This window comes from Rhamphochromis longiceps, linkage group LG18 (assembly GCF_057381845.1).
Source record: "Rhamphochromis longiceps isolate RC_006_pf linkage group LG18, R_longiceps_female_GT1.1, whole genome shotgun sequence".
Lineage (NCBI taxonomy): Eukaryota > Metazoa > Chordata > Actinopteri > Cichliformes > Cichlidae > Rhamphochromis > Rhamphochromis longiceps.
In genome coordinates this window covers 18,753,869-18,766,711 of record NC_140574.1, presented here as the reverse complement: position 1 = coordinate 18,766,711, position 12,843 = coordinate 18,753,869, and the positions used below count along the sequence as shown (strand labels likewise).

Sequence of the window (12,843 nt, the reverse complement as noted above, 5' to 3'; positions counted from 1 at the left end):
TGAGCTGTCGCACATACAAAATGGGTTATTCATGTGGACAGTTTTGGGCCTGACATGTTAAGGGTTGATGGGTTTAGGAATGATTAGTGTGTGTGCATGTGTGTGTGTGTGTGTCAGAATTAATTTACACATTTCTACAGGCCCAAAAAGGAAAGGAAAATATGTTGTTATGCTGTTAAAAAGGTGTTTGGTCACGAGGGATGTGAATGGCTTTGTTGTTCTGTTGCGTTAATTAGGAGGTTGGAGGAGATCTGGATGCTTTACACCTTATATATATGACATCAGGTCTAGGTCAAGAATTTAAGAAGGGTGGTAAAAAGCGAAGAGGGTAGTTGTCAAACCTGTCAAAGCTAAAACTCTGACCTTTTTGACACCCACCCACACAGCCCTGTGTTGTGGGTGTTGAGAAGTCAGACCTCACGGCAGTACGAAGCCGCAGATGCTGGGAGGGGGAGAGGATGGTACTTCTCAACTGCCATTCCAAGTGTTTTTTTTTACCTCAAGCTTGTCAGTGTGTTTCATGTCTTTCGTGCCACTACTCATGCACTTAACATGCTGTTACAGTATTTCATGGTTCCTTCAAACAATACGTAGGTGCTGGACATATTTCAAGAGCATGTGTTTAGACTGGCAGGACACAGTTGGAAAGACAGGCCTGAAATTAAGCAAAGCCATGCCAGGACAGGCATGGCTTTGCTTAAGCAGTTTCCAAGATCACACTGTCTGTTTCTAGCTGTGTTTGTTTCCGGAGGATTCATCTTGCCAACACTCAGTGTTTGGCATCAAGTCAATAATAAGTCCCTGAATCTTTGTGTCATCATCGCATTACTTGTAACTAAACTTTGAGATTGCATAGCGACTTGCAGACTACAGCTCAGTTTGTATCCCAAAAAGCTAGTTTTGTTGCACTACCCATCTTGAACCCAAATCTCTGTTGAAACACAGCTGGTGTCTGATTGTTTCAGCACTCTAATTTGGACTTTGGCTTCTTTTTTTTTATTTTTTGTGACACTGGAGGATCTTGTTGCCATCTTTATCATCACAAGTGGTGGAGGAGATTTTCACTGCTGAACGTTGATGTCAGCAGCAGGTTCCTGTAAGCAGGGACACACTCTGCTTTGGGGGCATTAGGGGGGAAGGGGAATGTGGCGCTATGTTTGGAATCTGAGATGGGTCTGCGTGCCAGCCACCAAGTCTCTCGCCACTGCACTGACCCTTTTTCTTTCCTTTTTTTTTTTTTACACTCGTGCCATCTCACCCTCCTGACATCTCTTAACGTCACTGCAGCCCATGTGAACCAAACTTCCTGCAGGTCCTCATCAGAACCAGCATGCTGATTACAGGCAACTCCTGCTTCTATTTTTAGATTGCAGCCCGTGCAGCCGTGCATCTTTTTTTTGTTAGTTGCGCATCCTGTTGCATGCGGGTGGAAGTGTTCTCTGATTAATTTTAGGACACACCCTATTCAAAGCTGTGGTTGCAAGTTGTTTTATTTACTTTCCGCTTGGACCCTGATTAAAGACGTTTCCTGATTTGCAAACTGTTTTGTTGTTTATTGGTGATTGTCTGCAATCTTCAGGCAGAAAAAAAAAGGCGGACGTTTCCGTAACTGACCTCTGAACTCTCTCAAAATCCATCAACCTAAGGGCTTCTTGAACTTGAGGTTTTTTCTTGTCAGTATAATTGTGGGTCCTTTTCGACACAGTAAGTCCACAGCAGATGCATTGCCAGACTTTGCTCTGCTTTGATATGTTTGTATTAGAGCTCCTCGTCTCATGCAAGTGAGTAACTGGAATATTTCAAATGCTTCCTTGGGCTTTCATCAATGTGCTGTGGGATGCTGGACGAGTGTGGGCCTGCCTTCATCCGCCTCGAAGACAGACAGTCTGTAGAAATGTCTGTTATTGAAGTAGTGCACCGCATTATGTAGATGCAGTTACATTCATGAGCTTAGCAATGAGTGCAGGTACTGCAGGTTATATGTTTTTGAACCATGCAATGTTTCCGCGTGCCAGCTTTTAGATAAACTCTTTCTAAACCGTGCTAAACAAGACATGGACGGGTGTGGTAGTCGGGTGTAGACGAGGCCTTTTTGTTGACACTGCAGGTGTCACGTGCAGGATAGTGTCAAATGTTTGCGATCCAAGCTATGTCAAGTCCATGCCAAGTCATAACAAAGAGACCTTTGACTGCACAAATTACATTTCTTTTGTACAATGTTCAATCAAGCTGAAGTCACCCGCTTTTAGGGCTTGATAACGATGTTGACGAACTGTAAAGGAAATGTACTGCGGTGAATATCACGGGCCTGACAGAAAGCTCAGTGTTGGCAGAAACCGTCACTGACATCATTCTCTGGCCTCGTGTGGACTGAGTATTCTGATGGGAGGTGAAGATAGAAAGTTCGGGGAAGCATACAGGGATCATGTGGGCTGCACCTGCACCAGTTTATACACTCTAACAAATGTTGGCCACACAGATACCGCTAAAGCTGAGACTCAAGAATAAAAGGGCTCAAAACAGGAAGTTCTTCCTCGTTCAAAGCCATTAATCCTGTGGTGATCATTTACAGAGATAATACAGCCAAGCTGTTGTTGTATCCATACATTCACAAGAGAGGAAATGATATCTTCAGAGCTCCAGGTCAAGCAGGGAACTTTGACAGAGCAAGTACAGGAAACTGTATTTTGCCAAAATTCATTCTGAACACTGGGTGCTTTTTTATTTACCCTCCTCTTTGCTCTCTCTCTCTTTTTATTTTTTTAAAAAAATTTTATTTTTAGCTCTTCCATGTCGCATATGTCCTCATTAAGTTTGCGAATTCACCACGTCCTGACCTGTGGGTGCTGGAGAGGTCTGTCGACAATGGGAAAACCTTCACCCCCTGGCAGTATTTTGCACGTAAGTTCATATGTTAATGCATTAAAAACCTTCTCCTGCAAGCTGGTGCACTTTTTGTGCTGTGAATCAAACATTGAATCCTCTTGAATGTGGTCCCAACTTGAATCAATTACTCAACTGAGTTTCAAATCCAGGAAACGTGCAGGTCTGCAGAATGCCTTTTAAAATAAATAAGTGCCGTTTTCTATTGTTGTCTATAATGATGTAATTAGTGATGACAGATTCTTTTAGACTCTGTTCTCATAAAGGTTTTCTCTGTGGATTAAATTAAAAAAAAAATCAATTTCAGTCATAAATACACAGATAGGGCAGAGTTTCATGTCTCTGCACTACACAGCTTTGGGCCTTTTTATGGAAAGGATTTAAAATTCAGCCTACCAAAAGCTATCACAGCAATCCAGGGTATTATACATTTCTAGAACTGGCAGAGGCAAAAAGAGTGTGGTCATCATTAACACTATTAGTTATACACGTGTCTTTCCTGCCATGACAAGTCAAAGTGTTTCTGTAAAGAAAAAGGCCTGCGGACAGAGTTAAAACTTTGTACTGCAGTATGTTTAATCAGAGACAGATTTAGACAGGGAGTGGGTGTGAACAAAAACCTTTGATTAAATTTGACTTGTTGAAAACATGCGAGAATGTCAGCTTAATGACTGATTTTGGTGTATTAAAAGTGGCAGGTGGTGACACGCTGCAAATCTGACACTGAACTGCCACCATTTTACATACTTAATGCATATTTTGTATGTGCTGATTGGATATCTGAGGGAGGGTGGGATGCGTGCACAGAGCCTGCCAGGAGACACAGCTGTGACTCATCTGTTTTACAGTCTCAAGGTTTCTCTTCAAGTTTGTGTTCTTTCAGGAGCTATCATGAGTTAGAGACTATTAGCTTAACCTTGAGCTTTACCTTTAAAAAATTATTTCCAGCTGCATAAACACTGCAATTGCATATTATATCATTCCTTCCAGTGTATATACACTGAACAAAAATATAAACGCAACACTTTTGTTTTTGCTCCCATTCCCCATGGGATGGACGTAGAGACCTAAAATTCATTCCAGATACACAATATAACCATCCCTCCCAAACAGTGGTCACAAATCAGTCCAAATGTGTGGTAGTGGGCACATCTGCTATATTGAAATAATCCATCCCACCTCACAGGTGTGCCACATCAGGATGCTGATCTGACATCATGAGTAGTGCACAGGTGTACCTCAGACTGCCCACAACAAAAGGCCACCCTGGAATGTGCAGTTTTGTCTCACAGCAAAATGCCACAGATGCCACATGCAATGAGGGAGCGTGCAATTGGCATGCTGACAGCAGGAATGTCAACCAGATCTGTCGCCCGTGCATTGAATGTTCATTTCTCAACCATAAGCCGTCTCCACAGGCGTTTCAGAGAATATGGCAGCACATCCAACCGGCCTCACAACCGCAGACCTCGTGTAACCACACCAGCCCAGGACCTCCACATACAGCAGGTTCACCTCCAAGATCGTCTGAGACCAGCCACCCAGACAGCTGCTGGAACAATTGGTTTGCACAACCAAACAATTTCTGCACAAACTGTCAGAAATCGTCTCAGGGATGCTCAACTGCATGCCCGTCGTCCTCATCGCGGTCTTGACCTGACTCCAGCTCGTCGCCGTAACAGACTTGTGTGGGCAAATGCTCACATTCGATGGCGTCTGGCACGTTGGAGAGGTGTGCGCTTCACGGATGAATCATGGTTCACATTGTTCAGGGCAGATGGCAGCTGAGAATGTCCCAGTTCTTGCATGGCCAGCATACTCACCGGACATGTCACCCATTGAGCATGTTCGGGATGTGCTTGACCGGCGTATACGACAGCGTGTACCAGTTCCCACGAATATCCAACAACCTCGCACAGCCATTGAAGTGGAGTGGACCAACATTCCACAGGCCACAATTGACAATCTGATAGACTCCATGCGACGATGTGTTGCACTGCATGAGGCAAATGGTGGTCACACCAGATACTGACCGGTTCTGGGTCCCCAGACCCCCAATAGCGCAAAAAACTGCACATTCCAGGGTGGCCTTTTGTTGTGGGCAGTCTGAGGTACACCTGTGCACTACTCATGATGTCAGATCAGCATCCTGATGTGGCACACCTGTGAGGTGGGATGGATTATCTCAATATAGCAGATGTGCCCACTACCACACATTTGGACTGATTTGTGACCACTGTTTGGGAGGGATGGTTATATTGTGTATCTGGAATGAATTTTAGGTCTCTACGTCCATCCCATGGGGAATGGGAGCAAAAACAAAAGTGTTGCGTTTATATTTTTGTTCAGTGTATATAGAGAGATTTGAGATTATTTAAAATCCCAGTTTTTCCATTTAAAATTATACTTCTTTGGTCTTTTCCTTTTGCGTCATGCAAAAGGAACATGATCCTTTTTTTCATGTGAAGATGCCAATGTAATTTCTTTACATTGACAAGAGAACTAATTAATTAAATAAATGATTTATTATAAAAATATAAAGAATAATGGGTGTCTTCTTCTCCTTCTTCTTTTTTTTGGCAGATTCAGCACGTGAGTGTATTGAGAGGTTTGGAAAGCAGCCCAATGCCCGTTTATTAAATGATGACGACCAGCTCTGCATCACAGAATACTCACGGATCATCCCTTTGGAGAATGGAGAGGTAAAATAAAAATGTATTTCTTTCTCCTTTTTTCTTTTTGAAGTAAATCAAATAGCTTGATATTGTAATAAGCATTGTAAATGGATTGTAAATTTGTATTGTTTAGGTTGTGATATCCCTTGTCAACGGCCGTCCGGGGGCCAAAAACTTTACCTACTCACCTGCGCTGCAAGACTTTACAAAGGCTACCAATATCCGCTTGCACTTCCTCCGCACCAACACCCTGCTCGGCCACCTCATCTCCAAGGCCCAGAGAGACCCCACCGTTACACGCAGGGTGAGACACACTGAACAACCTCGCACTATGGTGTCATGCTGGCAGGCTCTTGTTTCCCATTTGGCCTTTGCAGCACCCACCTGCTAGCTTGTTTTTTGCTGAAACAAGCGCACAGGCCTACCCACATGTTCACCTGTGTTGAGACCCACTGCCAGGTCTGTCTGTTATCTATCATATGAGTCATCTTGGTAATTTCCTTGATACAGAGTAGTGTACAGGACTGTGCAAAACATCTGAGCTACTCCTCATTTTTTTAATATTTTGCTTCCAGTAGCCAATATTTCTCCAGGCTTTCTGAAGATCTGTCATAGTGTTTCTTTGAAACTGGCTGGTTTTTCACTTATTTTCAGTCAAGTCCTTATATTTGACCATTTTTAGGGGAACACCTATAAACAATTCAAGCATAAAAAGGCACCTAAGTTGCAAATAATTATTTGTTTCCATTTCATGTCAAAAATAACACACTCTGACAGGAAGAAAAAAAATCATTTTATCAGCAACAAGCTAAAGCCCAAAGCGCTATTAGTCGAAAACTTTGTATATCTCAGCATGGTGTGCAGTGTGTCCTGAAAAAAACTTTGAGGAAACTTGTGGAGGACAAAAGCGGCAGACCTAACGATGAAAGTTATCTGAAAGTTGTGTCCTTAAGAAGGAAAAATATCCTGACCTAGGACCGGAGAGATAGATCTGACCTTTGAGTTGATCCAGCTATTGTTCACTGAAGCCTCATCAGAAATGGTCAAAGGTGGCTGCCAAGAAGCCAGAAGTACAACAGTGTCTACAGCCATCTGTAAAACATTGAGACGACTCTGTCATGGTTTAGTCCTGTATTTCAGCCGGTGGGTAAGGGATGTCATGTCAAAACTTGTAGAATTATGAACTTTAAAAAATAATATCACATTTTGATCCATCATGCAGTACCATCTGGAAAGCATCTGATTGGCAGCAGGTGCCAATGATCAATGATCCTAGACACACTGCCAATGCAGTAAAAGCATACCTGGAAAGGAAAACGTGCAATGGAACGCCATCAGTCATTGTTTGGCCTTTCCAGGAGCCTGAACCTCAACATTACTGAAGCAATGTGAGATCATTTAGACAGAGAATGAAACAAAAGGCAGCCAAAATCCAAAGAAATGATAAGAAAGCTTCAGGCTGTGCTGAAGAATAAATATGGTGCTACCAAATACTTACTGTCAAGCCTGTTAGAACTAAACAAACCATTTTTTTTTTGGTTTATGTTTTGGCAAAATATAAAGACATGATGGTTTTGCACAGCACTGTATCTTTGTGATTTACTATTGTGTCTAAAACATCTGTTTAGTTTTCCTTATTCGAACCTTTGGGAATCAGTGATGTTGGCTGCCTTATCTCGTGTTATCTCACGCACTGATTCACCCCATAAAACTAGCATTATCTCATGGGTCATGGTTTAAGTTTGCACTTGTCAGCATGTGTGACTCACTTCTGCTGCCAAGCAGAGCCAGGCATTTGTTCTGGTGTGACTGGTGTCGCTAAGTTGCTGATAACATGGTTGGAAATTATGCTGCTGATAACATATTCTTTATTTGCTGACAGTATTACTACAGCATCAAAGACATCAGCATTGGCGGACGCTGTGTTTGTCACGGGCACGCACAGATGTGTGGTGGAGGCCGTAACCCTGACAACCCAAATAGGTTAGTAATACATACTTCACCTTCAGCTCTAAAATATACTTGCCTTTATTCAGTGAGCTTTTTGTAGAATTGGGGCTCTTGTGTACAACTATTACAGTAAAGTGGATTTAATTCTGAAAGAAAAGAGGCAAAGATTACAAATGCTGCCTCTAGTGTATGAGGTATAGCATAGATAAGATCAAGAGTGATCACTTGTTTCTGAAAAGCACAATTATGTTGTTTGTGCAGTGACTTCACCATTATAAAAAGCAGTAGATTGTTTTAGTTTCCCTGATTACTGGCTGTGATAAGATTTGGGATAAAGCGCTGCTTTGAACCATTGTAAGCATTAGTACTCTGAAACAAAAAAGTCCAAGAAAAAAGAAGAGGATAGGATTCGTGGATGCTTCACTAAGTTGGTTGTCTCATCGCTCTCATCGCTGTAATTTCCAGGTGCTGTAAGCGGCTGTTTTCACCTACACAAAGCTTGAACATCAAACGGAAGACAGGAAGAATTAACGCTGAATAGCAGCTGCGCAGATACCAAAACAAGGCTTAAAGCGAAGCAAATTTGAATGTCTATTTGTCTGACTGTCTGAAATAAGATTTCAGAATGAATGTTAGTGCTCCGCTGTGCGTCCTTGAGTTTGTAGATACCCGACTGTGTGTGCCAGTAAATATCAATGTACAGTTGGGACTTTTTCTCTGAAAACCCATCTTGGCACTACTACTGAATACAGGCGTCTCGTCTCCTTTCTTTAGTCGCCAGTGCGAGTGCCAGCACAACACCTGTGGCGAGTCATGTGACCGCTGCTGCCCAGGATTTAACCAGAAGCCATGGCGCGCTGCAACTGTTGACAACCCGAATGAGTGTCAGCGTAAGTATACATGTACAGTACTTCATTTAGTGTGTAACCAAAACCGCACTCTGCTACTCCCCATGCTGTTGGCTCCTTGAATTACTACCCCCAGAGAGGACTGAAGTGTCCTCTTGCCTCTGATATTTAAGCCCTATTGTGGATGCCCTGATATGGTATTGTGGTGAGCCTCAGTGAAGAGCTGGGAGGACATTCCTGATATGGTATGTGTGATGAACAGCACGGTGCACAACTTGCTTCAGGATAACTGGGTTTTGTCTGTTTAGGTAGCTGGTCAATGAGCTTAGTCAACCCTGCGCCGACCTAGATAGTGAGAGCTTATCAGCGAGCCATTCAGTCCATCAGCAGAGCCTTTGCCAACTGGAATCTAATTGCTTTGCACTGTTGACAAGTTTGGCCTTCATGAAACATAACCTTGAATCAGCCACAGAAGTAAAGCAAGGAAGGAAACTTGTAATCCAGTCAGTGCACTCATGCAGTGCAAATGCACCCAACCCATTCATAATCATTAATAAGACAGGGTGGATTACAGGAAGAGGATATGCCATCTTGTTTAGTTTGGATTTTATAGTTTCTCTTGATGCTTAACAACCTTGACTTAATATTCCTTTTAAGAGAATGAGTAGCTTAAGGTACTTACAGGGGGAAAGGGGGAGTCAGAGGTAATTTACTGGCAGTATAGAATAATACTTGTCTCTGTTTTTGTGTGTGTGTGTGTGTGTGTGTGTGTGTGTGTGTGTGTGTGTGTGTGTGTGTGTGTGTGTGTGTGTGTGTGTGTGTTTGTCTTGGGGGGTTTCCTCCTCAGCCTGCCAGTGTTTCTCCCATGCCTTCGACTGTTATTACGACCCAGAGGTGGAAAAAAGGGGAACAAGTTTAGACACCTTCGGCAGGTTTGATGGAGGAGGAGTGTGCATCAACTGCCAGGTATGTACTGGGTATCAAGTCTAAACTGATTCTTATGTTTGCATGTGTGTGGTTGAAAACAGGATAGAAAGTGAAGCAATATTCCATACTGCATGTCTCTATATCATTCAAGTCTTTTGCAGAGGATTGGATATTGCATACTTCAGTTTGAAACTTGTGCAACTTGCTGTGTGAGCCAAAGCAAACGTTCTTTTTGAAACATTCTAGGAACTTTGTGACCTTCTTTTTGCCAAGATGAACTTGAATTGAGTGTTATGTTAAGATGGAGTGTTATGGATATCAAGTATTGCGTAATGTCCACATAGATTGATGCAAAGCTAGAAACTTAAACTCATATTTTTTTGTTCAAGACTAAAGTTAATTTTGTTCTGTATCATTCTTTAGCACAACACTGCTGGAGTGAACTGTGAGAGATGCATTGAAGGCTTCTACAGGCCTTACAGTGTCCCTACTGAGTCTCCCACCGGATGCATACGTAAGCCACATTTTTGTCTGTCACATCAAAATGCTGTTTTCATACTGATGTTGTAAAACTTTACTATGTACTGATGAAAAAGACTGTGGAAATATAAGCCTATGCTGTTTATGCATGCGTGTGTGTATTTTTGTGGAATCCGTTTTTGCAACTTCTCTGACATTTTTCAAGATACGACAACAGATAGTTTGGGAATCAACTATTGTCCCACCATGTTGTTATGTGACCTACAACATGTGTGATCAATGAGTGAAGCCAAAGTGTATTTTTATTCAAAGCAAGGCTTTAGCACCTCGCTTTAGACTGACACAGATGGCACCACTGTCAAGCACCACGGGCACCGCCGCTTGTTTTATTGCTAAACTGGGCTCTGCCATTGTTTACACTACTTTAATGGTCCATCACTATTCCTCTTGGTATAAATAGCTTACAGTTGTGTTTGCACATGACAAAGTAGTGGAATTAAAGCGGTTGACCCAAGAGCTTTTAATTTAATCATAAAATACACAAACTCAATTAAGTAGCTTAGTAGCCGAAAGTGTTCAGAGTCAGTAAACGTTCATCATTATTAACTTTTAAGAGCTCTCGTTTTGGGATTTGGGATGGTTGAAAGCTTTCTGTACGTGTTACTTTACTTTGTGGAAATTTTGGGTATTTAACCTCAATTTGTGCTCTGAGTGGGCATCATCATCAGCACTGTTGCCTCACATTAAGAATTTGCTGGTTTCGAATCGACCATGTGGTCGGGGTCTTTCTGTGTGGAGTTTGCAGGATCTGTGTGGGTACTCTGACCTCCTCACACAGGTTGATGATTCTCATTTGCCCATACGTGTGAATATGACTGTGAAAGGATAACTGTCTCTGTGTCAGCCCTGCGACAAACTGGTGACCCGTCCAACGTGTACCCCGCCTCCCGCCCAATAGCAGCAGGGATATGCTCCAGTCCCCCCACCCCACCCCGTGACCCTGAAGTAGATAACAGGAAGAAAATAGATGGATTTTACTCTGATGATTCATGTGTTTGTCTATATGTGTATTTTACATCTACATTTTGCACATGTTAACATGGGCACTTTCTTTTTTCTTTTCATAAAATCACATGGCATCTACCAGCTTGCAGCTGTGACGAAAGAACTACAGCTGGATGTGAAATGGGGTCTGGATGGTGTATCTGCAAGCCACAGTTTGCTGGAGAAAACTGCGATCGCTGTGCTGATGGACACTATTACTACCCAGACTGCTTTCGTAAGTTTAGTTTTGCTCTCACATGCCAAGTTAGATGTGAGAGCAATCATGCATTTAGCACAAATGTGCTAAATGCATGATTTTGGCAAACAACAAAAAGGTACAGTTAGTCTTTCCTGTACCTCATTTGAATCTTGACTTGAAGGGAAGACTTTGCTTTGTCATAGAAGGGTGCAACTATTCATGGTCAGTTTACCTGAACCCAGTCGTTAACAGCTGGAATCATGATTCAACATTGTTTTACTCTCAGATTTCTCCCTGAACAAACACATTTGTCCAAAGCCTTTTGACAGAAATACATCTTGCAGGAGTACACTTGTAAAGTTATTTCATGCTTTGCGTAAGCCTTACAGGTAGTGGACACATAAAAAAACTTCCCCATCTAATCTCATTGATCTGATCTGCCAGCAGATTCAGGAGTCTGCTATGACTGGAGATAAGCTGCTCGATGTTTCATTTTACATTTCTTTCTTTAAGGCGCTAAAGCCATTCCTACAGTAATATTGATCTTTTTCTCTGTCTTTGATTGATAAACCTGCTTAAAACCGGCTTCTGTTGAATTTCCTACAGCACTCGATTTCTCTATTCACACATCTATTTTCAATCAATTTAAAGTTATTCATATTTAATTGAAAATTAGCCAGTGTGACAACAGAGAAATCCAAAGACTCACATCATTTTTGTCTTATCATCTAATGTTGATTGTCGATATCATTGACAGTCCTTACACAAACACAGCAACACAGGTTTGTAGTCTCAAGATGTGTTTTGCTAACACAGAATTTTTAAACATTTGGTCCTTATCATCAGCATGTTAGCACTGCCAAACTAGACTAAACATGTTGACTCGGTCATGAGAGAATTATTTGGGTTTGAAGAGGCGCTTGCTTGGTGTTTTCTGTCACGGCACGAAATGTTTGCAGCTTGTTGGATTTTGAACTGAAGATGTGTAACTTGTACACATAAAATCTGACAACTGTGTAACTGCAGCACCAGCTGAAACATTAACTGCACATCGTCTGCAAACGCTTGAGGTTCGTGTCTGAGTAAGTAAGTAAGTCTGAGTAAACAATACCTAAAATAGTTGAGCGGTTTTACAAGACAAAGGAGCCTATGTCATTCTTTGGTCTGTCCAAAGGTAACAAAGTCTGCCTACCAGTTCCTTTAAAGCTCAGTACTAAATAGGTTACAGTGTGCTTTTTTAAATGCATACACATCGTGTACTTGTAAGAATGGATGTGACAGTGGTGATGTGCTGAACTGTTCAGGCCTTATTACTCCTCCCAAGCAAAGTCAGTGCTTAATCCTTTATAAAATGATGAAAAGTTGTTTTTAGACTTTGTGCAAATCCAGGCTTGTTGTTTCCCCCCTGCGTACAGTTTACATTAAGCTGAGCTGCCTAACCACTGACTTTACTATTCAAATGCAAACATTGCTTAGATCCTCTCGTCTATCTCTTGGCAAGAAAGTGAATAACTTCAAAACGCGGGCGTGGGGGATGTTTGTTTTTATATGAGTAGCTTTCAATTACTGCACCAAGAGAAATCCCCCCCCCCCCGCACCAATAAGTAATGTTGACACTGAGGTTTTACTTCATTACATTTTCCAGTCACTGGAGGTCTTAATTTTGTTCCTCTCTTTTGCAATCAGGATATCCAGTGTACCCAGTGACCACCAAATCTCCTGCAGGTCCCATTGTGGGTAAGATCAGTAAACAGACTTTTGCAATATGTCATATCAGACTTAGGCATTTTTAAACATCTGCTTAAAATGCTGTTATTACATCCTCCTTATTTTCTCC

General features: G+C 42.0%; 1 protein-coding gene across 3 annotated transcripts in view; it reads left to right on the top strand.

The window, feature by feature from the left end:
* LOC146648089 (laminin subunit alpha-3-like) overlaps nucleotides 1–12,843 on the top strand; it is a 62,118-nt gene that overhangs the window by 10,313 nt on the left and 38,962 nt on the right. For all 3 annotated transcript variants that reach the window (XM_085389094.1, XM_085389095.1, XM_085389096.1), the window contains exons 3-11: nucleotides 2,784–2,901; nucleotides 5,467–5,585; nucleotides 5,692–5,862; nucleotides 7,441–7,541; nucleotides 8,283–8,398; nucleotides 9,204–9,322; nucleotides 9,707–9,797; nucleotides 10,911–11,042; nucleotides 12,693–12,743. In XM_085389094.1, coding sequence (XP_085245220.1) covers nucleotides 2,784–2,901; nucleotides 5,467–5,585; nucleotides 5,692–5,862; nucleotides 7,441–7,541; nucleotides 8,283–8,398; nucleotides 9,204–9,322; nucleotides 9,707–9,797; nucleotides 10,911–11,042; nucleotides 12,693–12,743 — 1,018 coding nt within the window. The remainder of the gene's footprint in view (nucleotides 1–2,783; nucleotides 2,902–5,466; nucleotides 5,586–5,691; nucleotides 5,863–7,440; nucleotides 7,542–8,282; nucleotides 8,399–9,203; nucleotides 9,323–9,706; nucleotides 9,798–10,910; nucleotides 11,043–12,692; nucleotides 12,744–12,843) is intronic.